We start from the raw sequence: 26,960 nt of genomic DNA, 5'->3' as shown, positions 1-26,960 counted from the left end.
GAAAGCATTTTATTGACTTTTCTTTGCTTTTAAGAAAATGTAGTCAAGAATACAATAGCAGCTGTGTATAGTGACCCAGGCCGATAATATCAGTGATTTGGGAGACTGAGGCAAGAGGATTCCAAGTTTGAGGTCAGCCTTAGCAACTTAGTGTGACATCTTAGTGAGACCATGTGTCAAGATAAAAAATAAAAAGGACTTGGAATGTAGCTTAGTGATAAAGTGCTCCTGGGTTCAATTCCCCATATGAAAAAAATAAATAAATACAATAAACCAAGAATTCAGAAATTCAGAACATAAATATATTTTCAACCATAATTGTTCTTACCCCTATAAAGTTTCCACATATTCACTGAAAGTAGAGTTTTTTAAACACTGTTGGGATGCCTCAGATGGGCAAAGCCAGACTTAGGATAAGCTGCCCCGCTCTGCTGTGAAGATTCCATCCTCCAAGAAAGTTGATTTTCACCTCTGGGATCCCCTGGGCCTCCTGGGCTGACTCAGAACTTCATATGCAGCCTGAATCTCCAGGAAGTGCCTCTGGGCCTCCTCTCTTTGGTGCTGGTTGTGGTCAGGGTGCCATATCTTCACTAGTTCCTGGTAACTACGATGTATTTCTTCATTTGTTGCCCTGTCTGAGAGGCCCAAAACCTTAGGGAAACAGAAGTTGACAAATTAGAATCTCACAAGTTGCACATGGGTCTCTCCCTCCTCCTTTACTAAATCAGGCTATTAGTACCTCTGGAAGAGTCCACCTCAGATTACAATTCCAGTCCTTTGGGCTGGTGATTTAACTCAGTGGTAGAGCAGCCTTTTGGAACATGGAACAAGCTATGTATCTCATGTAAGAGCCAGGATTTGCCTTTAACCACAGCTGCATTTTCCAACTTAGAATTTCACATCCCTGACAAGATCTCCTCCCAACAAAGGAGGGAAAAAAGACATGTACAAGAATGTTTGTAGGTGGAACCAACCTAGACGTCCATCAATTGATGAATGGATAAAGAAACTGTGGCATATATATATATATATATATATATATATATATATATACATATATATATATATATTACTCAGTCATAAAAAATAATAAAATTATGGCATTTGCAGGCAAATGGATGAAATTGGAGAATATCATGCTAAGTGAGATAAGCCAATTTCAAAAAACCAAAGGATGAATGATCTCGCTGATAAGTGGATGATGACACATAATGGGGAATGAGAGGGGGACAAGAATGGAGGAAGGAGGGACTGTATAGAGGGAAAAGAGGGGTGGGAGGGGTGGGGGGAAGGAAAAAAGAATACACAGAATGAATCAAAAACTATTACCCTAGGTAAATGTATGATTACACAAATGGTATGCCTCTACTTCATGTACAAACAGAGAAACAAGATGTATCCCATTTGTTTATAATACAAATAATTTTTTTTTAAAAAGATTGTTACAGGAGCTTTATCATGATAGTTCCAACTAGAAACAACCCAAATATTAATACAATAAATAAATTGTGGTGTAGTCATAAAATGTATGAGATACTATGCAACAATGAAAAAAACTATAACTGCATGCAAGTATGAATAAACCTCATAAACATAATGTCAATGGAAAACTCCAGATACAAAAGATTACATATGCTGGGTGTGGTGGCACACACCTGTAATCCCAACAACTCAGAGGCTGAAGCAGGAGATTAAAAATTCTAGGCCAGTCTCAGACATTTAGAGAGACCCTGTCTCAAAATAAAAAATAAAAAAGCCTGGGAATGTAGCTCAGTGGTAGAGTGCCCTGGGTTCAATCCCCAGTACCACAAAATAAATAATAAGGGCTATGGGTATGTGGCTAGGGGGGTTTAATTCCCAATACTTCAAAAACAAACAAAAAGAATTTAGATTGGAAGATTCCATTTATTTGATGTTCAAGAATGGGCAAAACTTGCACAAGGCCCTGGGTCCAATCTCCAGCACTACAAAAAAAACAAAACAAAACAAACAAACCAAAAAAGATGAACAAAAAAGAATGGGCAAAACTAATGTATGGTGATAGGACTTGGGTGAAGCTCATGATAGAATGTTTACCTAGCTTTACAAAGCCCGGGTTTGAAGCCCCAGCAGCACAATAAAACAAACCACAAACATAAAGAAAGAAAAAAAAAAAAAGAAAGTGGGCAGGGGGAGAGGGGAGAGGAAACAAAGAAACGAAGAAAGAAACCTACCCTGGGTGATAGAGTCAGAATAAAGGTTACCTTTGAAGTGGGAGGTATAGATTGGAAAGGGGAATGAAGAAAGCTTCTTAGAGCTGTAATGTTCCATACCTTGATCTGAGTGGCATATACATAAAATAGTGTATTTCATATATGTTATACCTTGATAAAAAGTAAATATAACACATAAATTTCTTTCACTCACTGTTATTGTCCTGTATCTCTGCCCAATGTACAGAGTTCCAAAGAAGCTAGGACACTCTCCGGGGTCTCTTGGACCTGGCCATCTGAGACTAAGAACAGTACCTCCATGTCAGGGGGCACCAACTCCACAATGCTTAGCTTAATTCCCAGAACCATCCCAGAATTGAGATGAGGAAAGGAATGAGAACGAAGAAAGTCTTACCTGGTAAGCCAGCTGGTGCTTCTCATCCTGAAAACTGTGAACAAACTCATAGAACTTCTCCCACTCCTGGAAGTAGTGGCTGTGATGCCTGGATCCCCGACTAGTAGCCACCAGATTTGGTAAGGCAGAAGGAGGACAGACTCCATTAGATGGCCAAGAAGGGGGAAGAAGCTGAACCAACTTAAGAAGGAGTGCAGTGTTTCTGCCACATAGCTGAAAGTGGCAGCTGTGTTGCACAGGGTACTATATGCCAGCGGGCCCATGAAAGCAAGGTAAGCCAAACCCAGGTCGGTAGAGCCGCACACTGAGTGTCTCTGATTCCACTGAAGATTTGTAGCGGCGATGCTTCTTGGCTGTGATGCTGCAGCCAAGCTGATGGCAGGATGGCTATGGGGCGGCCATAGAATACAGGGGAAGTAAGAAATGCTGCTCCCAGAGTGTTCTTAAAGTCCTGAGGTTTGATTGCCAACAGCAGCCACCAGCAAGACACCTAAGCCAACTGCCAGTGGGAGGCCCACAATGTAGAAGTTGGCCATGGAAGAAAAGCTAATCAAAGCCACAAGGCCAAAATAGATGCCCCACTATCATCTGGGCAACAAAGCGAATGGGACTCAGTGGAGGTATCCCCTCTCTTGAGCTCTGTTCTGTCCCTTGGGTTCTGTTGGCTTGAGCTACAAAGTTTGGGAGATTCCCAGAACTCCCAAAGCCAGCCCAACCCACCTTCCCCCCAGGGTAAGCATCCAGAGCAGGGCATGACTGTCCCTTCCAAGGTATAGGTGGTGAAGTCCAATAGGACCACCTATAGCCCAGAGGACATAGGTCACAAGGAGCCCTTTTGCCATCCTCTAGGCAAGGGTCTCAGAACAAAACCAGTGGCAACTGACATTGCTCAGAGTGCAGAAATCTCAGGTCTTCTACAGGAATCATGCCCATCATAGCCCAAGAATAATCCTTAGACCCTAAGAGATGGAAAAAGGGAATCATTAGATTATATTCAGAGGCTGGGGTTGTGGCTCAGTGATAGAGTGCTTGCCTAGCATTAATGAGGCCCTGGGGTCAAAACTCAACACCACATAAAATAAAATAAAGGTATTGTGGTCCACCTACAACTAAAACAAAATATTTTTTTAAGAGACTATATCCAAGTCCCATTTTCTTTCCAGTAAAAGTTGAGTCCAGATCTGCTTGAGTATCCCTGAAATGCTAGTTGTTCCATACCCTTTGTTCAGCACCTCAGTCCTATTCTTTACAACCATGACAACCACAAATTTAAGGGAAAGAATGTTTTAAATGCTTTCGCGTTTAGAAACGTGAGAACTCAGGGCAAGGATGAAAAGCAGAAGCTTAAATTTCAGATCTGGAGAATGACTCATGGCAAGGTTGGTATGGAGGAAAGGGCTGAATAGGATGACTTCCAAAGTTCCACACATTTGGAAAGCCCCTGCCTAAACCTTCTCCCACTGCAACCCGCCCCCAACTTCCACTATGCTCTCAGTCAACCGGCCCAGGTTTAATCTCCTCTCCAGCCTTCGCATCTCTCCAGGCCATAAAAATTCCCACAAGTCAAACTTGAACGGGATCCTGAATCCCCTCTACTTAAACATTCGGAGAAACATTTTGCACCTATACCTTAGCACCCCACAACTCAACTACCGCCTTCCAAGGCAGGCTTGTCCAAAGCCACTGGACAAATTCTCAGAATATCAAACCAAATGCCGAAGCATACATGCCGGTCTGTCTCCCCAGTCAGCACCGCTAGACCCAGGTGGGGCGGCAGTACCTGGCTGAAATGGCTCCCAGGCAACGTCAGACCAGCTATTTTCTTTAAACCACAGAATCAAAATGGCCCCTCTCATTCTGTTCCCACTTCCATCCAAGTGGATCTTGTCTCTGACCTCTGTGTCACGGAAGTCCGGCGGCCTGGGGTTAGGCCCCTCCCATGGCCCTCCCCAGCCCCCTCGAAATCACCTCCCGCCCTACACTTCTGTCTTCTGCCCTCTCCCGCAACTCCGCACACTCGCTGGAAGGTTTCCCAGGCTCACCCAGCCTTCTAAGGGCTGGCGCCTGCGCCCCACCCCAGCTGTGATGCGCGCCCCCTTCCTGCCAGCACCGGGATATGGACCGCCAGGTGGCACTGCCACGCACGGAAGCGGGGGCCGGGAGGATCCCCAGACTGACCTTGTTCTTGAGGCTGGCGGCCGCAGCTCAGAGCTGTTTTTTTTTTTTTGTTTTGTTTTGTTTATTACTGTTGATGATCCTATATGTATTTTATTTGTATTGCGGTGCTGAGATTCGAACCCAGCGCCTCGCACATGCTAGGCAAGCCCTCTACCACTGAGCCACAATTCCAACCCAGCTCAGAGCTCTAGAACAAGGAGGTGATTCCACTGTAATGCAAAAAAAAAAAAAAAAAAAAAAGGCCCTTAGATTGCCTCTTCTTAGCCCACACGTGGAAAGTGACCATTCCTCACCTCATGCCTGCACACTTCTCTCTTCACACTCCGTCGCCCTTGAAAACTGCCTTGTGGTCTGGATTGTGGCTCAGTGGTAGAGCGAGCACTTGGCCTAGCACGTGTGAGGCACTGGGTTCCCATCCTCAGCACCAAATAAATAAATAAACAAATAAGGTATTGTGTCCGTCTATAACTAAACACAACACACACACACACACACAACACACACATATATATATATATATATATTAATATATTATTATTTTTTTTTTTTTTTTTTAAAGACTGCCTTGGATGGTTCACCCCCCAATTCCTCTAAGGCAAGAGACAACCACCGACAGTTTGGAGGAAGGACCCACACACCAGTTTCTCTCACTGTCCTGCGTTTGCCACTTTCCAGATAGGGGACTCCACGTAAAGACCTGAGCCTGACCTGAAAAGCTACTGGATCCATATGGGAGCTCCAGGCTGCTCTGTCCCGCCAGTTTTGTATAGGCGAGAGGAAAACTAGGACAAAAAATAGAGGGTCGGAAGCGCCCCACCAAGACAGCAAAGCTACAGTCAGTACTCAGGGGAAAGGTAATGGCCTTCCTTCCACCTCTGCTCTGAAACGGAGCTGGAATACAAGAATGACTTCCTTTCAGTGACCGGTTCCATTCCTGGGTTAGGAAACCGTGACCTTGGCCAAGTCATATACCTGCTTCTAGGGCCTCAGTTTCCTCCTCTGGAAAAAGTGGCGTGGATCTCCAAGATCTCCCAGTCTTGACTTGGATGGAGGGGCGGGCCCTGTAAGCCTCACCCGGGTCGCCAGCGGTGGCAAAGTGCTGTGTGCCCCACCCACCTGTCTCCTCCGCCCCACCCCGGTGCCTTATAACCAGGACCGGGAGAGACACTCTATGGCCCCGTTAGGGCTGGTAGAGGGCCTCAATTGGTAGGACAGAGAAGCAAAGCCCCAGCCGCGCGCTGGGGGCGGGGGAGGACGGGACGCTGAATATGAATGAGACTTAATTGGGCCCGACTGCGCCGTGGCGCGCTAATCTTGGCAAACAGCGCGGGCGGCAGCAGCGGCCGCAGGACAAACAAACTAGCTCTGGGCGCAGGGAGAGGGGTGGGGACTATAGCTACGGAAGCGGGGGGAATGGTCGGCCGCCTGGGCACCCCGGGCGCAGCCCGCTACTATGCTTCTTGAAGAACCCAGGAGTGCAGGGCTGCGCTGTCCTCCCAAGACAGGGAGAGAAAGAAAACTCGGTTCATCTCGGAAGCGAGGACTGGGGACAGAGAGAAGCGGATTGTGCTGAGAGAGACTGGGGCCCAAGGATAATGTGAGCGCGATGGAAAAGATGGAGAAAAGAGTGGAGGGCGGAGGAAAGAGGCAGAAGTGAGCAGGAAAAAGCGCCCGGGGAGGGGCGGCGGGGGTGGGGAGCGGGCGAAGATCTGTTACCGAAAGGAAAGGGAAGAGTGATGGAGGAACAAGTGAAGGAGGCGCAAGGGCTGGGAGTAGAGGAATTGGAGAAGAGTCAAGGAGAGGGATGGGAGGTGACCAGAATGAGACGAGGGGGTGCGGGCGGGTGAGAGGCGCTCCTGCTGCGCCTCGCCCCGCCGCGCTCCCGCCCTGCGCTCTCATCCAGCCGCCCGCACTCACTTTGTCACAATTAAGGGGCCGTCACTCGGCCCCGGATTGTTTTCCCCAAATTGTTGTTCTATAAACTGGCGCGGTGTGGGAGGTGGGGGGATCTGACAAGCTGAAGCAGGAGGCGAGGGTCTGAGCTGAGGTGGGGGGGCGTGGTGATGCATTTAACCAGCAACTGGACCTGGGGTGGGCCCGGTGATAGAGACCCAAGAGGGAATTTTGGTTGCTATCCCAGCCTCGTCGGTAGTCCCGCTTTCCCTTTCCTGGACCTTCACGACCTGGTTGCCTCGATTCCCCACAGAATAAGGCAAGGATTGTAGGTCAGGGGCGAAGGAAGCGGTTCTAGGTGTGGCCCGACTCCCCTGACCACCCCCATTTTCTCTAGTTTTTTTGCACCCGGACCTCCGGGGGCGTCCTGGAGTGCTTGCTTACATGGTCGTGTGCCGCCTTCCATCCCCACTGGAACCTGGGTCGCTCCTACCCCCGCCCACTCCCTTTTCTCTTCGGGCCCTTGTCCCTTGTGTTCCAGGCCACCTTGTGATTCTTCAATTCCGCAAACATCTGTTGCGCACCTACTGAGACCAGAGGCTGAGCCAGCCTCCCCCACAGCCTTTCCCCGGCCACCCGCCCTCTCCCGGTCGGCCCGGCCTGTCGGCTCCGTGACAGCCGCCGCCGAAGCCCGGGCCCCACGGGAGCGCCGGAGAGGAGCCGCTGCATGGCTGGCCTCGACACGGCCTCCCCGGCGGCTCCAGGGCAACGAAGGGTGTCGGCCGCTGAAGCGAGACCAGAGCCGGCCAGGGAGTTGACAGGCTGGGCGGGGGAGGGGAGAGACCCTGGTGCGAGTTCCTCTCTGGTTCTTTAAAGCTGTGGTTCTCATTTCGTCGCCTTCGGGTCCCGGCCAGGCCCGGACCCCACCTAGCTCCGCGAGCCTGGGACGCGGTAGGCTCCCTGCGCTCCCTCCCCCAGCCGGGTGATTTAAACGCGGGCTTCTGCGCAGCGGCCGCTTACCAATCAGGAATATCGACCCCGGGCGGGGCCCTCGGCCGCATCGATCCCTCTAAGGCTCGGGATTTAAAAATGTCAAATTTGCCTTTTTCCAGGCGGGCGGGAGGGGCGGGGGCCAAGAGAGGGCGGTTTGGAAGGGGTGAACGAACATCAGGGCATCGACCAGGCGCCGTGCCCGGAATGAGAAGTGACCCGGGCGTGCCCAGGGCCTCGACACGGCCTGGCCATCCTTGGGATCGCAATTGTCTCTGGATGCGGGCAAGAAGGAAGTACTGTCCAAACCCCAAGGGCTCACTGTTGCGCTGGGTATCCCCAGAAGGGAGGAGCCCCAGGGGAACAAAGATTCCCCCAAATATAGGAAGGTAAATTGGAAGAGATCCCTTTCAGTGAAGAAACATGCAGACACAAAGAAGGGGGTGGCAAAGATATAGAGACTCCAAGAAACCTAGCCCTAATGAACGCAAGGCAAAGGGAAGGTGCCGTTAAGATCTCGCTGAACAAAACAAGAGACTAGAGATCCAGAGTCATCTAAATTCGCTGCTCTGTAGGCCTAGGAAATTCAACGCTGGGGAGGTAGAATGGGGAAAGAGAATGGAGGCAAAGCCAGATGAAGAAGGGCAATATTAAGGAAAAGGGAATTTGGAACCAACTAGTAATTAACTGACCTAAGATCTAAAATGTTTTGTGTCTCAGCAGTAGCTACTCCAAGTCCTAAAGAGGGTTGTGTGTGTCTTGGAGGTATGAAGATCTGCATCTTCCCTTCCTGGTCATCACACAGGTTTCTGTTCAACACCCACCTTCCTCTTTGTCCACTGCCAGCTTGGGGGAGACAAGATGGGTTGGAGATCACATCTTATATCCAACCTATGGGAGTATGAGTGTGTGTAGGGCTGTGAATAACTCTGATAATCTGGTAACAGTTCTTGCCCAGGATTTTAGCTACTAGGTCCTCCAGACTTTGGGGAAAAAAAAAGAAATGACTACTACTTTCAATGCTTGCAGAAGGTATGTTTGTGGTTGAAGGTGGTAGAAGAGAGCAGTCGTTCTGACCAGCACTCTCACAGTTAACATATATCACATACCCCCTCAGCAGCACACCTCAGCTGTCAACCAGGTTTGCACTGCCATTTCCTTCCAGAACTAGAGACAAAACTGACAGCAAGCTTGGGAGGGGCACAAAGAAGGGGTGTTGGTTCATCCTCAGACACTCAAAGCTCACACCTTCACTGACAAAATCAGGCCAACACACCCCTGGCACGGACATACGTAGTCACTGATACCGATGCACAATCCACACCCTATCCATCCATGCCACACAACCATTTCTGAGTGTGCAACTGCGCACAATTCCTCTGAGGTCAGTTCAAAGTGCCTAAGGACCGTCGACATTCTTTCTTGACATCTCAGACCTCAAATTGCTTAACCTAGGGAGAGATTTTAGGTTTCCGTCCGCTTCACTAATTCTGCAACCAGTGCCAGCTCCAACAACTGGGAACCTGAGTTCAAGGAAGTCAAGTACCAGGGTCAAGGTGAAGAACCGGGAGCAGACTGAGCTGTGGGACAGTTAAACGCTCCCTTACTCCCCCTCCTTCTACTAGTCTCTTTCCTGGCACGTCCATTCGCCTCTCGGGCCGGCCTGCCGCCCGCCTGTCAGTGGAGTAATGAATGCGCGCTCCGGGCCCCCCCCCCACCGAGTCGTTCATCACTGCCAGTACCGCCCACCTCTCTGCCTAGCGCCAGGAGGGCTCAGCGGCCCGGACTGCAAGAGCCCCTCTCCTCCCACCTCGACCACTAATTGTCAGATTGAGATGTTGATTTGTCAACTGGGAGCTAGCGCCAAAGAATCCGCAGTAAAACCTGGACTCCTTGAACTTCCTCTCGAGTCCACTTAGGTTCTCCCACACTTGGAGCTTTTGTTGATTTGATGTGGACGGGTTGGATTTCACTCAAGAGAGCCAGGTTAAGAAGCTCAGTGTCATTCTATTCCGATAGGAGGAGCAGGCTAGAGGACCTCGATTTCTCTAAGAGGGTTGGTCCTGGACTTAGCTCCCCTTGATCGGACGAGAGACCCTAAGGTTTCGTCCCCCTGTCTCCCAGCAGGGGGCACCCTGAGCCATCATCCTCCTTTCTCCGGCAGTCAGTCCCGGCTTCCTCTCAAGAAGGCCCCAGGCGGTGGGCTCCCCAGTCCCTCTTAGGAACACCTGGAGCCAAAATCCATCCCTCCTCCTCTAGGCGCCTCGGGCCGCAGTCTTATACTCTCCCGCAGGAGGCATACCTGCAGCAGGTCTGAGATCGCCCTGCCCTAGGCACACAGGCTGCAGCCTCAGCCCCGCCCTCTCCCGGTCCCCGGAGCTCCCTGGGCAGCCGACTGAGTGACGGGCGGCCGGTGATTATGCGGAAGGGGGAGCGGGGTGCGCCGCGGGCGGCAGCGCTGACCCTTCACATTTCCGATCCGCCGGGACCCTCATCCATCCGAAGCTGCTCTTTGTCTGGCCGCCTAATTGCCGGCGGACAGGATGGATGGCGGGACCGACAGCCGCGGAATCCCTAATAAAGGCCGCGGCCGCGGGGGAGGGAGCGAGAAGGGAGGGGGAGCAAGAGAGAAGGGATGGAAGGAGATGGGAGGAAGTACCGGGCTGCGGCCTCCGGCTCTGATGCTCTGTATGCGGCGTTCACTGAAGCCAGGCCCGCACAGGGTGCTGGACAGGAATATGGGGTCAACTCTCTTCCGGGTGCAAAGGTTGTGGGTCTCGTTAAGTCTGCTGCTTGTCGGAGAAGGGGAAAGAGCTAGGGATCCCAAGCAGAAAGTGCATCCTAGAGCCTACCTCGCTGAACCCGGCCTTGGAGACTTCAAGCTTGACTCAACCTCCCGAGTGCCTGGCTCTTACCAAACTGCGTCTCTCCCTCGGCTCTCTGCACCCTACCTCCCTCCTCTCACCTGTCGGTCTCCCAACGCTGCATCCAATATCCAGGCGGAGACGTGAGGGACCTGACAGCTGTCTGTGCAGTCAATCGCCACATTTCATTAACCCAAGACTGGAGTGGGCAAGCGGTGGGGACAAGCGGGGCACAAAGTGAAGTGGAGAAGGAGGCAAAGACCAGGAGCCACACGCATCCAGGGGCTCAGGACTGCAGAAGAAAGTCAGTAGCACGCTTTGGCCTGACAGACATCTACCTTGGAAACAATCTCTACCCACCCTCTGGGGTGCTGGGAGCCCATCCTTAGCCCTGTAAGTCCTGATGAAACCCTTTGAACTCAAGTCTGCACGGAGCTGCAGGCGAGCAGCACTGGCTGATGAGTGGAAGCCCTGGGCCTGGCAATTGCTTCTGCCCTCTGCCTCACCGCAAGGCAAATAGTCTGGGCAAGGAGGCAAAGTGTATGCAGGCTCTTGGACCTCCACTGTTTTCCCCGCGCGGTTTTTTTGGTTCTCCCTTTTGCCCTTTAAGTAAATTTTTCTCTAGTTCATTTTTCTGTGTCCTCTCCTTCTCCAGCTGAACTGTTCAACCTTTGGCCTTCCATTAGACAACAGTTGAGCCCTGCTGTGTGTCAAGAGTTGACAGTATCAGGGCAGGGGGTTGGGGGGACATGCAGAGCCAAGACCCTGCCCTGTTGACCTCACACATATAGGTCTCCTCTGAGAGCACATCTTTCTGTCCTACTTCTCTCACCCTTCCATTGCCTCTGGTGCCATTTATTTCTTCTCCAGCGTACTGAAAAGGAATCCAAGGTATCATGACTCCAAATTTTAGAACTATCGTTATAGAGTGATACTGGACAAGCTATTTCCTCTTTCTGAGCCCCATTTTCCTCACCTGTAAAATGGGGACAATATATTCACCCCTCAGGGATGCTGTGAAGATATGAGAACCTCCGTGTTTAAAAGCCCTCAAATACAATAAGCACTTAGTAATATTATTTCCCTTTTCATGCAATTCTTTGTCTCAAGTGGACAGAGCTCCCTTTTCTTCATATCAGGGGTCTGGTACCAGACAACCCAGGCTGCTGCTATCTATATGTGAAATTTGATGTGGAGCTGAAAGCCAGAGTGAGGGAGAGGTCGGGGAGAACCTCTCCAAGATCAGGCCTTAAGGGGAAGAAATGAAAAAGAGTGCTTCTTTAGATCTTAAAGGAACCCCAGCCAAATGGTTCTTCTCTTCTTACAGATGAGGACACTGAGGCTTGTGCAAGTGATGGAGGCAGATCACACCGCCAGTCTTCCCTCCCATGGGCCTTCTATTGCTCACTTCCTCACCACCTTTCTTCCCTTGAGGGGGGTATGGGTCAGTGACAAGAAGTGTGAGAGAAGGACACAAAGAGAAAAACCTTCAAGGAGCCAGGACCTTCCACTAGACTTCATAAAATTTTAACATGAAAACTTCCGCAGAGTAGAAGGCACATATCACATGCAAATAGTAGCTAATCACATGCGAATCCAAAGTCTGGCCCTCAGAACTCTGACAAACACCCTGGCTATCACTCTGGGGGTAATTCTAGGGAGACCTAGGTTCCAGGACAGGTAGAGATGCATTCCACTTAGGGTCAAGTAATGGATTAAACTTCATTTTAGGATTGGAAAGAAGTATATCATTTGGATTAGGGTTAGTACAGATGTCAAGGGTAGAGGTTAAGGCAAGATTTAGAGTGGGCTGTGTTTTCAGATGGGCGAGCATAGGAGACTGTTAAAGTTGTCCACTTCTCTCTCTCTTCCCACCAACATGCCCCCACCTTCCCCATACCTTCTTTGTCCCGCAGGCAAACCGTTCTCTGCCTACTTCCCATTCCTAAGCTACCATATTCCTGGAATTTCCAGTTTGGCTAGAAGAGAAACTTTGGTTAAATTATCCAGGACCCCAGCCTAGGCCCCAGCATTCCCTTTTGGCTTGGCTGAAGTAGCACCTGCTGGTCTTGGCCCATACCCAGGTCTCTCCCTGGATAAATGTGACCAGCTGCAGGGGAAGCAATAAGGACCTGGTGAGCTGGCAGCTTCATTCCAGAGCGTGGGGAAGAGCACAGAACATGAATAAATTCATGGAGCTGGCCCTCAGCTCCCTGTGAAGCCAAGCCTACTCCCCCCCACACACAAACCCGCTGCCGCCTGCGCCCTGCTGGTCACCGCAGCTCACAGCCTGGGTCTGGGGATGGAAGAAGGGAAGATTTAGAGAGAAGAGGACTGGCACCTGAAAGAGTCTGAGGTGAGGGGCTCATAAGGGGGCATAAGGAGTGGAATAAGTGGGGTGGGGAGCAGGTCTGGGCAGACAGGGCCTCTAGCAAGTGGAAGGGAGGTAGGTATAAGGAGGAAGAGAGAGGTGACAGGACTTGGTGTGAATGGGACCTGAGGCTGAGGCAGGGAGGATGGTCTGTGAGCCCAGGCCTGCTGTCTCTGATCCATCCATCATCCAGCCTGGGGAGCAGATCTGGAATTAGACATGCATTAGGACCGACGGCCCTCAGCCCCCCCGAGGAAGACAAATGGCGACAAGCACCTTGAATAAAATTTGTATTTAGTGGTTGGAGGAGAAGGCCCTTCCCCCGCTGATTGTCAATCCTTTCTCTTCCAATTCTTTCCGTCACATAGGGACCTCCCCCCCCATCCACAAAACACACAGACCCCGCCTCAGCGTCATTATGATGGTGGTGTGGGGGACGTGCAAGGAAGAAGTACAGGAGAGGAGGAATGAAGAAAATTACATTCTACCCAACAGTTGGGCCCTAGTGTAGCTTGTTCCCCTCCATTTTACCCAACATATTCCAGTAACACTCTCCTGGTTTACTCTACTCTAGTCTCTAAGAGACCTTTGCCTCTGTGGAACTTCTGGGTCTCCAAACAACCCACTTTTGTCCAGTCCTAGAACACCCCTCTTCTAGCCTCTGACCTGGGGTCCCCAGAGGGTCCAGGCCTTAGGAAAGGGTACAGCCATATCTTTCTCTTTGGACACTGACCTCTCAAGTGGTTTTTTTTCCTCTTGGTCACCCTGAAAGCAGACACAGTCACCCCTTAGGTTGCCTAGCATCTAATCTACATTTCAGTTGCGTTAATTTGTGTAATCAACCAAACACCCATTATTGGGGTCTAACTTCTCTGGGTTTCCTTGGACAGCAGACATTTGGGAAGAGGAGGTGGCTAAGACTTCTGGGGCTGAACAACTCTGGGACTAGGGGCAGAGGTAGAGTTGAGCTGGGTTGGGTAGGGCAAGTGGGACTAGACCTATATTCTGACTTTCTTCCTAGGAGACTCCATACTTTTCAGTCCTGAGATAGGAAAAAATGGCATTTGAAGGGTCCCAAATTTGGAAGCTAAGAGGTAAACAAATACAAATACCTCCCTTCAAACAGCCCTCAGGCATACATACACAAAGACTCAACACAATCCACAATCCCACTCACCCAGGAACACCACAAGGCCAGGATTCCGTGGGCCACCTCCACACTTTCCAGCGCACTGTCACAATGCACAGGCCCAGAGCCTACCACTCGGCTGGCAGAACAGCCCCGCCCCCTCGTCTTCCCCACAGTTGATATGTCACATTGGAGTCCGAACACGGACCTGGGTGTCTCTCTGCAGCGCGCCATTTACATTTCTCTCTGATCTGTCAACCTGTCCTCAGCTCCTGTTCTCCTCTCTGTCTCTGTCCTCCCTCACCCCCTCTGGAGCTGTCAGTTAGTCTCTTTTCGTAGCTTTGTCTCTGTCTCTATGTCTTCTATCTGGCTTTCTGTCTCTTTGATTTCTCTGTCGCTCCTTCTCTGCTTTTCTGTCGGTTGCTCGCCTCGCTCCCCAGGATCATCTGTTTCCCTCTGCCCTGCTCCCCTCCTCTACTGCGTAGCGCCCCTAACCCCAGGGGTCAGGGTGGGAGTGGTTGGAATTTTTCCTTTTCCAGTTAGGCCAACAAGTATCCGTTAAACCCTTTACCGTTTGTTTAACACCCAGTATTCGCTTGAGGTCATGGAGGGGTATATGGTGGCGAATTTCTTTTCTCGCTTTTCTTGTTTTGTTTTCCGATTGTTGGTGTATACCCCTCTCGCCCGCCTTTTAAAAAGAAGCGCAATCCACCTCTCTATCTTTTCTGTGTTTCTATCTTGACCCCTGTTTAATCCCATCGCTGTTTCTGGCTTTTTTCGGGGCTCTGAGAATGCCAAACTCCCGGGTAGAGAGTGAAAGTAAGGATAAGGTCGGTGCCCAGGAATCCCTGCCGAACCCTCAAAGCTAGTCAGGAACGTGGGGCGGGAAGAGGGGGACCCTGAATGTGTGTGAGGGGTTGTGTGAAGCAGCACTGCCTGCCCCGCCCCCGCGCTTCCCACTCTGGGCGCCAGGGGTCGCTCCGCCTTCGGCCGCTTATAGTAGCTCCCGCCGCGCGGCGACTCACACCACCCGCACTGCCGCCGGGGGAAGAAGGGGAGGAAGGTTAGGGACGCAGAGAGGGAGAGCGGTTTGCAGGAGAGAGCGCCAGGCCAGGGCTCTAGCAAGGGCTGCGGCCGGCCGTGGCTGGAGGAAGAGGGCGGATGAGTGCTCTGCAAGAGATAAAGCGCAAAAACCTAGGAGAAGGTCGCGTCCAGTGGGCGCCACCCTCGGCTCAGAGCCCCGGGACGTCCGGAGCGCGGGGAGTAGTCCCCGCTCCAGCCAGAAGCGATTCCTATGGGTAGCTTGGGACCTAGACACCGCCATCCGTGAGAAAGCAGCTCTTTGAAGAGCAGGTATCCTAAACCTGTAAGAAACCAGCCGTCCAAGAAGCCGTGGATCTCAGGCGTCCCGGATCACTTAAGACTGCACAGGAGGGTAATAGAAAACCACGGGTTCTGAGCAGTCCGGAGCTGCCCCTTGCCCATCCACTGGGGGACCTTCCGCTTTAACCGACGGTTGGGGAACGGCACCGTTGCGGCGGGCGCCCACAGGGACCTGGGGACGGGCGCAACCGTCGGGGGGATACAGACCCAGACCCAAGCCGGACCACAGCATCCTGGGCCCGCGGAGAACCGCGGGCCTCCGCCGCCATTGCGCCCAAAAGTGAGGAGGATTTGCTGGCCCTGGCCGCATCGCGGCTAAGCCGCCGCAAGCGGGTGGCAGGCGCGGCCGTCGGGGTGGCCATGGTGCTACTGCTACTGGTGGCCATCCCGCTGCTGGTGCACAGCTCCCGCGGGCCGGCGCACTATGAAATGTTGGGTCGCTGCCGCATGGTGTGTGACCCGCACGGATCCCGAGGACAGGGATCCGACGGCGCTTCCGCTTCCGTGCCGCCCTTTCCCCCAGGTGCCAAGGGAGAGGCGGGCCGGCGCGGGAAGGCAGGCTTGCGGGGACCCCCAGGACCCCCAGGTCCCAGAGGGCCCCCGGGAGAGCCAGGCAGGCCTGGTCCCCCGGGACCTCCAGGCCCAGGCCCCGGCGGGGCAGTGCCCCCAGCTGGCTACGTGCCTAGAATTGCCTTCTATGCGGGCCTGCGGCGGCCTCATGAGGGTTATGAGGTACTGCGCTTTGACGACGTGGTGACCAACGTGGGCAACGCTTATGAGGCGGCCAGCGGCAAGTTCACCTGCCCCATGCCTGGCGTCTACTTTTTTGCTTACCACGTGCTCATGCGCGGCGGCGACGGCACTAGCATGTGGGCCGATTTGATGAAGAATGGACAGGTGAGATGCCCTTCTCCTACTTCTCTCATATCTGACTGGTAGCTTCCTAATCTGCATGCACTCTTACTATAACTTAGCTTCTTCCCCAAACAGCAACAGGGAATCCCAGGAACGCCAGACTACCAAGAACTTATAAATAGTTCATTTAGCCGAAGAGTAATTGGGGGCCAGCGAAAGAAAATCACCTGCCCAAGGTCTCACAGGGTGTTAGGAATGGTGTTCGAATTGGAACTCAGGATTCAAAGCTTAATGTCTCTGCAGCAGTGACCTCACACTCCAGCTATAGGCAACCACACCAAACGTTTTTGGTGTCATACCCTACCATTTAGCCTCTTTTTAAGTCCTGTGTTAAGCTGCCTTCACTCTTGAAGGCCGCCTTCCTAGCCTTCAGGTCTTCCAGCCCTGGTGAAGGGTGAACCACCTGGAATCTGGCTCTTTGGAATTAGAATGGAATCCATGTCTCAGGCAGTGGGCAGTTGGCAGCTAGTTCTTGTGGGTCATTTGGTTTAGAATTTCAAGGAAAAGGGGTGTGTGTGAGGGTGGGGAGAGAGAGAAAGAAAGAGAAGAAAAGGAAAGAAAGGAAGGAAGGAAGGAAATGTTTGCTTACTTGTCAGATGTTCTATTGCTCACCCCAGCATCTGGGGCCAAGGACAGACTTGTTGCCTCAGTTAATACTGAATGTTTTCAGGCAGAGATGGGACATGGTCTGACAGCCCAGGGACCAGCTAAGCGGTGGAAGGATTTGGAGGAGAAAGGAGGCAAGGAATAGGGGAAAATGAGGCCTTGGACCATGGCCCAGTTTTGTAGGCCCCAAATCCTCCCTAGTAATCTCTGAGCCTCCAACTTCAGATGCTTGCTGCCCCTGTGGGCAGTCAGAGTCATTGCCACCTTGGTTTGGAAAAAATAGCCCCAAGGACTCAGCTCTAGACACACAAAGCTGGAAAGAGGCCACCGGCTGGGGTGGCGGGAGCTGCTTGGGTGATTCAGGTCAAAGGGGAGGTTGGGCTGAGTGGTAACCTCTGAATGCCCCACTGAAGGGGGTTAGTAGGCCTGCTTCTAGGGGCTCAATCTAAACCCTGACTCTGCAAACAGTTCAGTGCCCTCCCACCCAAGAGGACACCACAGCTAGCAACCTCCCACTCCTGCTTTGGAGTGTCCTCCCACAGGACCTCCCCAGGAACACAAGGAAAGGGATTGGGAGTGCATGTGCAGCTCTGTATGGGGAGGCAATGGACAGGTGTAAGGAAATGTGAATGTGTGCATGTTTGAGTGTGTTTGGGGGTGGGCATTTGAAGGTTTAGGGTGATGGCGTCTATCTGCATTTGGCACCAAGTAGGCATGCTTGGTCTATGCCGGCTGTCTAGGAGAAGGTCCAGGGGGCAAGTGTGTATTTAGGTGTGTTGGTTTCAGAGGGGGTGGGAGCCACATGGTTCCCACTCTGTATTCCGCGACCGGCGCGGGCGCTGCGGCCCTGGGGATGGTAAATAATGATTAGAATAATGATGAATAATTAATGAGTTAATAACCAGCCCCGGTGGGACTGAAAGAGGGGGAATGGGGAGGGGTATGGCTGCTGGAGGCGACTGCCTTGAGGCCAGAAGAGAGGCTAGGCTCCCCGTTCCCGCTGAAGTGACCCCCCACGTCGGGACACCAGCTGGCGCTCCACTGGGAAACCCGCGCCCCAGAGGCCAGAGCACAGCAGTGCATCTTCCAGGGCCCGCACCCTGTGGCACACACGGAGACACCCTAATGCTCCAGCGCCGAAGAAAACACAAATTTAGGACTAACAGGAGGTCTGAACGGCACAAAATCTTATAAATTATCCAGCAGGTTGATTTATTTTTAAATGAGAATAATAATAGCAAACCCTATTTAACATTTTCTAAATGCAACAACTCATGACCACTAAAGACTCATGTAACTCCTTAAATTCCAACAATTTCATGAGGTAGGTTCTATTACTACCCCCACTTTACAGTTCAAATTGAGGCCCAGAGAAGGCCTGATGTATTCCCCGAGTCACAGCTAAGGAATGGCAGAGCCTGAGAAGCCAGCCAGCGATGTCCTATCCTTGCCCTTCCCTACACCCACACCCGCTGCCCTCCCACGGCTTTCCGATGCCAAGCAGCAAACCACTGGGTTGACCCCTGAACACCCTAGCTCTGCACAGCTTGATATAGGCGGTTTTCCTCTCTTTCCTGGTTAGGGTCCGGGCCAGTGCCATTGCTCAGGCGCGGACCAGAACTACGACTATGCCGCAACAGCGTCATTCTGCACCTGGATGTGGGCGACGAGGTCTTCATCAAAATGGACGGCGGGAAGGTCCACCGGTGGCAACACCAATAAATACAGCACCTTCTCGGGCTTCATTCATTCTACCCGGACTGAGCCGGGCACCATCCCCCGCGCCCTCGATCGCTTGGCTTGCCCTTCTCACTCTCTCTCACTCACCTCCTGGGGTCCTACCCAAGGCACCACCCTAACCTTTGAGAACCTGGGCCCCAGCAGGACAGACCTTCTGCTCCCTAGACGGCTAAATAGGCGGACTTTTGGGGATGAGGGTCCACATGGCTGGGGAGGGGAGGAGGCCTGGCTAGAGGAGGAGCTAAGCGGCTCAGGGAGGGGACCACCCCCATCCACATGTGTGCCAGTGAATCTGGGAGGTGTTGGCCCTCTCCTCTCTGCTGGCAGCTGGGGGGAAGCCTCACTAGCGAAGCTTAGAAGCCCAGATAGTGGAAGGAAGCCCTGTCAGCTTGGGAGGGAAAGAACAAACTGGAACCCCTCTAGGTGAGAGGAGATGCTAGAACAGGGTAGGGGCTGGTCCTCAATAATGAGTTTTCTCTTGCCATGCCATCTCCTCCTCTCTCATCTTCATTTTCAGGCTCCAGCTTTGGCAGCCTTCCTGTTAACTGGAGGAACCAGTGAATTCTTTCCTCACATTTAAAATTCATTTTGTACAGTCCCATTCTACCCCTCCTCAGGGCTAGGCCCTGAGGTTACACCTGCTGTTGCCTCTTCCAATAAAGTAAGGTTGGGGATTGTGTGTGGCTGTTTAACTTGGTGCAGAGTGAGGGGGAAGTGGCCCTTTCCCTGCCCCCCCAAAAGGACTCCAACCCTACCAGTGTCAACCTGTCAGAGGCAAAGGATTAGTATTCCTGGCAAGGTCTGCCTGTGAGAGAGACAAAGAGGAAGGACAGCCCAGGCTCTATTCTGCTGTGCAAAGGAAAGAGGAATTATCAGCTCCAGGAGAATTTTGGGGCCTGCCTCTGTAGGCCTGAGTGATAAGCAGTCAGAATGATGCTAACAAGGGAGAATTCTAAAGATCTGGGTGTAGTGCTCCTGCCCTTCTGGGCAGGAAGAGAGCTGGTTTTGTTGTTAATTTGAGACAGGGTCTTACTATGTTGTCCAGGCTGATTTTCAGCTCCTGGGCTCAAGCAATCCCCCTGCTTCAGCCTCCTGAATATCTGGGAGTATAGTGCTGCCACTGCAAGGGGATGGTGAGAGAGTTCCAGCAGAGAGGCTCTGGGGGATGAGGGAATAACAGACTGCTCTTAGAATTGGAACTGATCTCAAGGCTCAAAGAGATGATTCTGAAGCTGCTCACAGACTGAGCTTGCTGTGGGGGCGGTCTGAGTAGGAGTTGGAAAGCTTCCTCCCTCCACGCTGGCTTCTATCCTCTAGATTATAGCATACTGCCACCATGTGGGCAACTGGAGAGCAACAGCAGTAGTTGCCCCATTTGGACACTAAAACTCACTAGCTGGATATTTGGACATTTAGAAACTTTATGAAAGACAAAAGGATGTTGGTTCCCAATCCATGGGCAGACCGACAATAAATAAGGGCTAAAGGAAGGGGGGTGAATTGGCAGGACTGGAGTGGGTGGAGGCAGGGGCCTATGATGGAGAGCCCTGAGGGGCTGCAGAATCAACTGGAATGAAACACTGCAGAGAGAGAGAGAGGACTCTGTTATCTTCCCATTGCCTCAGAAAAGGAGCCAAGGTGGGCTCCTGCTGCCACCCCATTGACTTCTCCACAGTTTGCTGTGCAAACACAGCATGGCCATGGACTGTAGGTAGGCTCACCAGGGCATCCTGCCACTAAGCCATGTGGCTACAGGATTTGTGCAGACCCGGGTGGGTCCTGGGGGAGGGTCTCGGGCTGGTGTAGAGGCACATCATCATCCGGCGAGTCTCATGAGAGCAGTGAATGGCGGTGAGACATGCTTTGAGGCGCTGCCTCAGGGCGAGTGTGCGAGGGGCCAGGCTGCTGGGGTCTGAGAGTCATGAGTTTAGAGAAGGGCTCTGGAGTCCTATACCCCCCATCATATACTGCCCTTTCCCCTCCCACAAGGGCCAAGTTAGTTAGGGGAACAATTTTAGAGGGGCGGTTCCTTCCCTTCTTCCAGAGGAGCCAGGCTAGGACAAGTGGGGACAGCATTGCAAGAAAAAAAGCATGGCATCATGGGGTGTGGGGCAGATCACATCTCTTCCCAGTCAACTCCTTACCTGCTTGGCCTGTTAGGGCCTCAGAGACTGCAGTGAACGGATAGGGAGGCTGGCACAAGTGGACGTTGAGAAGAGAAAGGTCAGGCTGGTGGTTGCAGGAGACCCTGACGGCAGCAGGGCCATGGGCTGGACTCTGGACTTCCCAGGTTCCAGGGAGCAGGCCTCTGAAGCCTCCAGCTATACCTAGGACAAGTCTCTGGGGGTCCAGTCGTCCCTGGGGGCTAGGCTGAAAGGTCCAGGTTCTGCTGGAAGTACAGCTCTGGTATCTCAGGCTGTTCCGGAGAAAGACTCTGGTATCTCTAGTTCAGTCCTGGAGCAGGACTCTGGGGGCCTGGCTCTGTTGGTGGGCAGGGCTGTGGCCACCTCAGGCTCTGTCCCAGGGCAGGGCTGTGGTTCCTCACACTCCTCTGAAAGAATGGGCTCTGGAATCCCAGAATGCTGTGAAATGCAGGAAGGTGGGAAGCCCCAGAATTATGCTTGGGGCATTCGGAGTTCTAGAAATCTCATCCAGCAGGGGCTGAAGTTCAGCAATATCTGAAGAGGCGGATCATTAAAAGAGGTGTACTTGCCCACCTGCTAGTCCTTTATTCCTGTCGCAACAACTGCTGCAGGATATTGATGCGCTATGGTAGGAGAGAATGCCCAGAGTGATACTAAGAAGCAGGTTCACATTCTACCACAGTTCTCTACCCTTCTCCTCCCAAATCCCCTTTCCCAGCTCTCTTACTGCCCAACAGTCATCAAACTGTTGTCTTCACAGGCCCACCTGCATCTTTAGCTCTTGGAGGTTGAGGGTCCTGTTGGGGTGGAGCCCAGAAGGACTTGCCACAGGTGGTTTTCCAGGTTTCTCCTGCAACCCTTATACAACTGTCCTGATCAAACAACCGTACTGCAATCTGCTCCTGCCACAAGTAGAAAGGGGATAGGTGAGGAAGCCAAGTGGGGGCAAGAAAATCAGTCTGAGTCCTATATTGGGGAGGAAGGATCAAGTTCCTAATTGAGAGTCCTGGACCTAGCTAGGAGGTGCAGGAGAGAAGCAGGGAGAGATGTAGAGGTAGGCAGCTTCTGAAGACAGCACACTGGCCTCAAACCTGCCAGGCCTCCAAGTCAATGGGACAGTGAGAGGTCTCTTAGCATGGAAGACTTCTGATACTTACCCAGGGCAGGGCAGGTTCTTCAGGGCAGGACTGAGGGAGAGGGCCACTCAACCATCGGGCCTGTGACAGGGAATGAGATGTCAGCAAGGCCCAGGACCCACAGATGGGCCCTTGCCTCTGTCTTAATTCTCCCTGTACCCATTCATCTCCCTCCTTCCTCAACCTTGGTCCATGCTAGCTACCTTCCCTGTCCTCTTACCTGATGAACTCTGGGGGCTGTTGGATGGGTGTGAATTGGGTTTTGGGTCGAATGGCGAGGCGACGAAACAATGAATGTGAAGTCTGGGGAGAGAAGTAGGTGGCTGAGCAGGAACAAAACCTACAACCTAATAAGATCTCCAGCCAGATTATTCTGCCTTGCCCAGCCTTCAGAGTTGTTGATACAAACCAGAGCTGGAAGGGCAGGAGAGGGTACACGCTGAGCCTGTCCAAAGGGTGATGGGCCAGTGACAGAAGGTGGCACCACACGGCCAGGCATGGACTGGGCAGGAGAGGACATCAGGTGGGCATCACAGCTATCCTGTGGAGAAGAAAAAAGTAGATAGTGATCTCTTTTCCCTTTGTCTTCTTGTCTTACTCTCACTGCAGCATCCAGTGTGATTTTTTTTTTTAACAACTGAAGTGCAATCATGTCATACCCTTATTCATTTCTTCTTCCATGGTTTTCCACTCATTTGAAGTAAAAGCCAAGTGTTGGCACTGTTTCTAAGTCCTTACCTAATCTAATCCTGTTACTGCTGTTACCTTATCTCTCCTTACTCTGCTTCATTTGACTGCTCTGTTTTCTGCAACACTAGGCATATTTTCTCCTCAGGGCCTTTATATCTATAGCCCTCTTGGTCTAGAATGTTCTCCCCTAGATATCTGTATGGCTCATGCCCTCAATTCCTGGTCTTCACTTAAACATCATCTTCTCCAAGAGAGTCCTCTGCCCAATCTACTTTAAATTGTTATATCAAGTCCCTCAATCTGAATGTCCCTTCAGTGCTTTTTTTTTTTTTCAATTATCTTTATTTTATTCATTTTATATGGTGCTAAGAATCTAACCCAGTGCCCCACACATGCTAGACAAGCATTCTACCACTAAGACACATTCCCAGCCCCAGTGACCTTTTTTTGGATACCAGGAATTTAACCCAGGTACTTTACCACTAAGCCACATAACCAAACACTTTTATTTTTTTTTTATTTTTGAGACAGGGTCTCGCTAAATTGCTTAGGGCCTTGCTAAGTTGTTGAGGCCGGCCTCAAATTTGCTATCCTCCTGTCTCGGTCCCCCAAGTCACTGGGATTATAAGTGTGTGCTGCCACGCCTGGCTAGTGCCTTATACCTTTTTTTACAGAGAACATCACCATCTAAGATCCTATACATTTTATATATGTGCTTATTTTTTCTCTCCCTCTTCTAGAATATGTATGTCCACAGCATAGTACAGAGCCCGCACTCAGTAGCTGGTCAGTACATGTCTGTGGAATGAAGGGATGACAAGTATCAGATCTGTCTTGGCCTCAGCACTAATCTGAAGGTGACACAATCTGTGACTTCCACCCTAGGCCCCAGATACCTGGTAAAAGGAGGTAGGTCAGTCCTACTCTGTAGAGGGCTTGGGCCCATTTGGGGCCAATTCAGACCTAAGAGTAAGCTGAGGCCTAAAACTGCCTGGCTTCACCCACAGTCCTCAATTTTAGCCATTGCAGTGAAATTCCCCAAGCATCTCCTGTACTCCCTGCCAGGAGGGTCACATCTCACCTTGGTGTGTATCATCTCTCGGGTTGCTCTTAATGGTACTCGCTGGGCCTGACCCAGGAGGGTTCCTCCTTCTTCATCTGAGTTAGGGATGACTTCATGTTCTCCTTTAGAGAGAGAGGAAGCAAGAAGACAGGAAATTTGCTATATTATCTAGAAACATGCATGAAAATCTGGCATAGGCTTAGTAGCCTCTGACGAAGGTACACCAGTTTAACTGCTCCCATTTGTCCTTCAGAGCCAAGAATCTATGCATCACCTAAGAGCCTAATACTACCTTGATAAGCACTTAGCAATCTGAACACTGAATGGGCTGGGGAAATGGTAAGGGTGGTAGGGGCTGGGGACAGAACAAAGAGTGGAAAGTCAATATTGCAGAAGTGTCAAGGGAGAGGGTAGAAATGGGGACACCAGTATACTTGGATCAGTCAACCCCTGGCCCATCCAGAAAGTCAGTCCCTCCTTTCTTTCTGTACTTGGGATTGAAAGGTAGGCTCAGTTCTAGTTCTTTTTATTTTTTTATTTATTTTTGAAGATAGAAACTCAGCTAAGTTATCCAGGCTGGCCTTGAACTGGCAATCCTCCCCAGGCTCCCTGAGTAGCTGGTGGCATATACCACATACCCAGCTCTCTTCCTCCTTCTTTATTTTTTTTTTCTGGGTGCTGGGGATCAAACCCAGGGCATTGTGCTTACAAGGCAAGCACTCTACCAACTGAGCTATCTCCCCAGCCCCTTATTTTTATTTTTGCAGTGCAGAGAATAAATCCAGCCACCTCATGAATGCTAGGCAAGAATTCTATCAACTGATCTATATCTTCAGCTTTCCTCTCCTTCTGACCTAGTCTCCCTGCCTCCCACTTCCTCACCTCATCTCAGTCCCCAAGACTGCTGAGCTTTCTCTTATTTCTCTTCTTCCCTGCTGCAGGCAGCCCACCTACCCCATTCTCTCCCCAGTGCCAGACACACTTACCTGCCTGCATCGGGGTTTCCATGTGCAATCCCAAGGCCTGGTTTACAGACGTTCTGATGACAATAAGGATATATGCAGTCACTGAATACCAAGCATGAGCCTGGCATGTGCTTTATAAACATCTCTTATTTCATTCTCACAGTATGGTACAAACACTATCCTCATTTGACAGAAAAAGAAACCAAAGCTCAGAGAGATTAGGGCAAGCTTGCTCAAATAGTAGTGGTAAGGGTTAGGAATTAAACCCAATCCCATATTGCCACAGTCTATGTTCTAGCCAAAACAAACAGGACCTTACCTTTCTATCCCTCTCTTTTTCCATGTCATACTGAAGTCTGATTATGAAGGCCTGAACCCTATTCCAAAGGCTCAACCTGGGCAGCCACAGGTTTCCCCCATTCCCTCCTAGGATGCCGATGGGTCCCAAAGCTAGTGGAAGGCCCCAGTTCAGTGGGACCCCTGCCTCAGACATTCTTAAGTGGTTCATTCTTTTCCATATGACCTTCTCCCATACCCCCTCCTTCTCACCGGCAGCTGCCACCTGTCTGTCTTCTTAGCTCCTGTAAACTGGGACGGGTGGAGGGGTGAAAGGAAGGTCCTGAAGGTGGAATCTGATCCATAGGAGCAAGAGATGAAAGCAGAGTCAGAGCTGGACCCAAAGCTTCAGGCCTCACCACCAACCCCATATTCCTTAACAGAATCCCTTGGCCTATCGTGAGATACCTTCTCTTCCAGGGCCCAGCTTTATCTCTAGAAGGGACTCCCAGAACACTGAGCATCATCCCTTCAAGGTCACTCACCAAAGCCTCTAGCCTCTGGGAACACAAAGTCCGGCCTCGGGGTCCTGGTCCCTCTAGCCTTGAGAAGCAGGAAGCCCTGGCAGGGTCTAGTCGGTGGATGGGGGTCCTGGGGGCTAAGTATGCAGAAGCCCGAGCACCCTGGGAATACCAACAGAAGCTATCAACACTAGTTGAGGATTCTCTCCTCAGCCCACCTCAGCCTTATCTCACATCCTCTCATTACCTGGCCCCTCCGGGTTGTGTCTCCCTGGCTCCCTCGAACCAGTACTCTCTGTGCCAGACTGGACTGGCGCCCCAGGGGACAGCTCTTCACCCCCTCACCTGACAGGATGGTGGCCAAAGCTGCAGGGTCAGTCACAAACTCTATGGCTCCTGGAGCCTCTGGAAAGTTAGAGGAGAAGAAAAGGTGAGAAGGAACAAGAAGTGGGAGGCTGAAAGGCCAGGGACCCTAGCATAGACAACCTGATGGGCAAGAGTAAACAAAAGAGAGTCAGAAGATTGAACCACCTCACCAAATGTTTATAGAACTTTACATGAGATACTCTTCTAAGTACTGGGGTCGAAGATAAATAAGACAAAGCCCTTAATCATTAAGAAGGTAACATTAAACTATTGAGAGGTAACAGGCTCAAGTCAAAGTATGGACACATTATAAAAGAAATATTAAAAAGTATTAGAACACAGAGTAATTAACTGTGACTGGAGGAATTGGAAAAGACTTCAGAAGAGGTCAATTTGCTGAAAGAAGGCGAGAGCTTCTAAAAGTAAGGAGCTTTCCTGGAGCAGGAACCAGGGATCTTTTCGAGTAATCAGGAGACCAGGGGGAGTGCAAAGTCCCCAAATCCCACGGGGCCCTTCCCATTCCCATTCAACCAAGGAGAACTCCAACAGGTACCTGTCTGGGGAGGGGGCCCAGGACCCACATTTTGTCCCCGAGGGCTAGGTCTAAGCTCTTCCAAGGGGTTCCGGAGCTGAGTGAGACCCATCGATCTTTGTGATTTCTCTGTTTGATGCGTGGTTTTCAACCTGGGGCCTGCTGAGTCAACGAGGGAACGTTGAATACTGAGCGGTGGCTTCTGCACCAATCTCTAGGGGAAGGGGAGGACAAAAAACTGGGATTCAGCTTTGGGGTGCAGTGCTAGTGTGTGTTGCTTCCTAGTAACCACTCTCTTCACCTACCAGTGCCCTCTTACCCTTGGATCTTGATTCTCCTGGTCCAGGACGCACGATTTGACTGTGGGGAAAGGCGGGCGTCTCTGAGAGCGAACCGGAATCTTGCTAGGAGTGGGAGATACACCCCGGAGGAGGGGATCCTTCTTGGCTTGTAGGGTGGTCATGGCGGCTACAACTGAGACCGGGAAGAAGGCAGGCAGGATCGGGGTCAAATCAAACAGTTCTTGGGGTAAGAGTTCTGCCATCCCTTATACTTCCACCACCGCCCCAATCCATGCGCCCAGAAGCCCGC

The 26,960-nt window shown here is 51.4% G+C and overlaps 3 protein-coding genes across 3 annotated transcripts; 1 reads left to right on the top strand and 2 right to left on the bottom strand.

Annotated features, from left to right (window-relative positions):
* Positions 1 to 286: 286 nt before the first annotated feature.
* Dnajc22 (DnaJ heat shock protein family (Hsp40) member C22) lies at positions 287 to 4,475 on the bottom strand. The gene is given in 10 exon segments (XM_053743395.1): positions 287 to 651; positions 2,608 to 2,693; positions 2,696 to 2,894; positions 2,896 to 2,983; positions 2,985 to 3,058; positions 3,060 to 3,185; positions 3,187 to 3,294; positions 3,296 to 3,328; positions 3,330 to 3,566; positions 4,388 to 4,475. Coding segments are annotated over 9 exon segments (1,020 nt in total). The 5' UTR covers positions 3,450 to 3,566; positions 4,388 to 4,475; the 3' UTR covers positions 287 to 465.
* A 10,605-nt stretch (positions 4,476 to 15,080) lies between these two features.
* C1ql4 (complement C1q like 4) lies at positions 15,081 to 19,319 on the top strand. The gene is given in 4 exon segments (XM_047550678.1): positions 15,081 to 16,312; positions 18,519 to 18,567; positions 18,570 to 18,640; positions 18,642 to 19,319. Coding segments are annotated over 4 exon segments (1,119 nt in total). The 5' UTR covers positions 15,081 to 15,775; the 3' UTR covers positions 19,104 to 19,319.
* Positions 19,320 to 20,095: 776 nt separating this feature from the next.
* On the bottom strand, positions 20,096 to 26,960 carry Troap (trophinin associated protein). The gene is given in 24 exon segments (XM_053743385.1): positions 20,096 to 20,256; positions 20,398 to 20,414; positions 20,417 to 20,471; positions 20,473 to 20,581; positions 20,814 to 20,835; positions 20,838 to 20,924; positions 20,927 to 21,041; positions 21,094 to 21,269; positions 21,272 to 21,301; positions 21,304 to 21,407; positions 21,409 to 21,443; positions 21,587 to 21,670; positions 21,672 to 21,722; positions 21,978 to 22,037; positions 22,177 to 22,202; positions 22,205 to 22,259; positions 22,366 to 22,497; positions 23,728 to 23,831; positions 24,696 to 24,748; positions 25,224 to 25,306; positions 25,496 to 25,633; positions 25,719 to 25,876; positions 26,391 to 26,583; positions 26,689 to 26,960. Coding segments are annotated over 24 exon segments (2,160 nt in total). The 5' UTR covers positions 26,914 to 26,960; the 3' UTR covers positions 20,096 to 20,208.

The sequence above is a fragment of the Sciurus carolinensis genome, chromosome 4, assembly GCF_902686445.1.
Source record: "Sciurus carolinensis chromosome 4, mSciCar1.2, whole genome shotgun sequence".
In the NCBI taxonomy this organism is placed as follows: Eukaryota; Metazoa; Chordata; class Mammalia; order Rodentia; family Sciuridae; genus Sciurus; species Sciurus carolinensis.
This window is presented reverse-complemented; position numbering and strand designations above follow the sequence as displayed.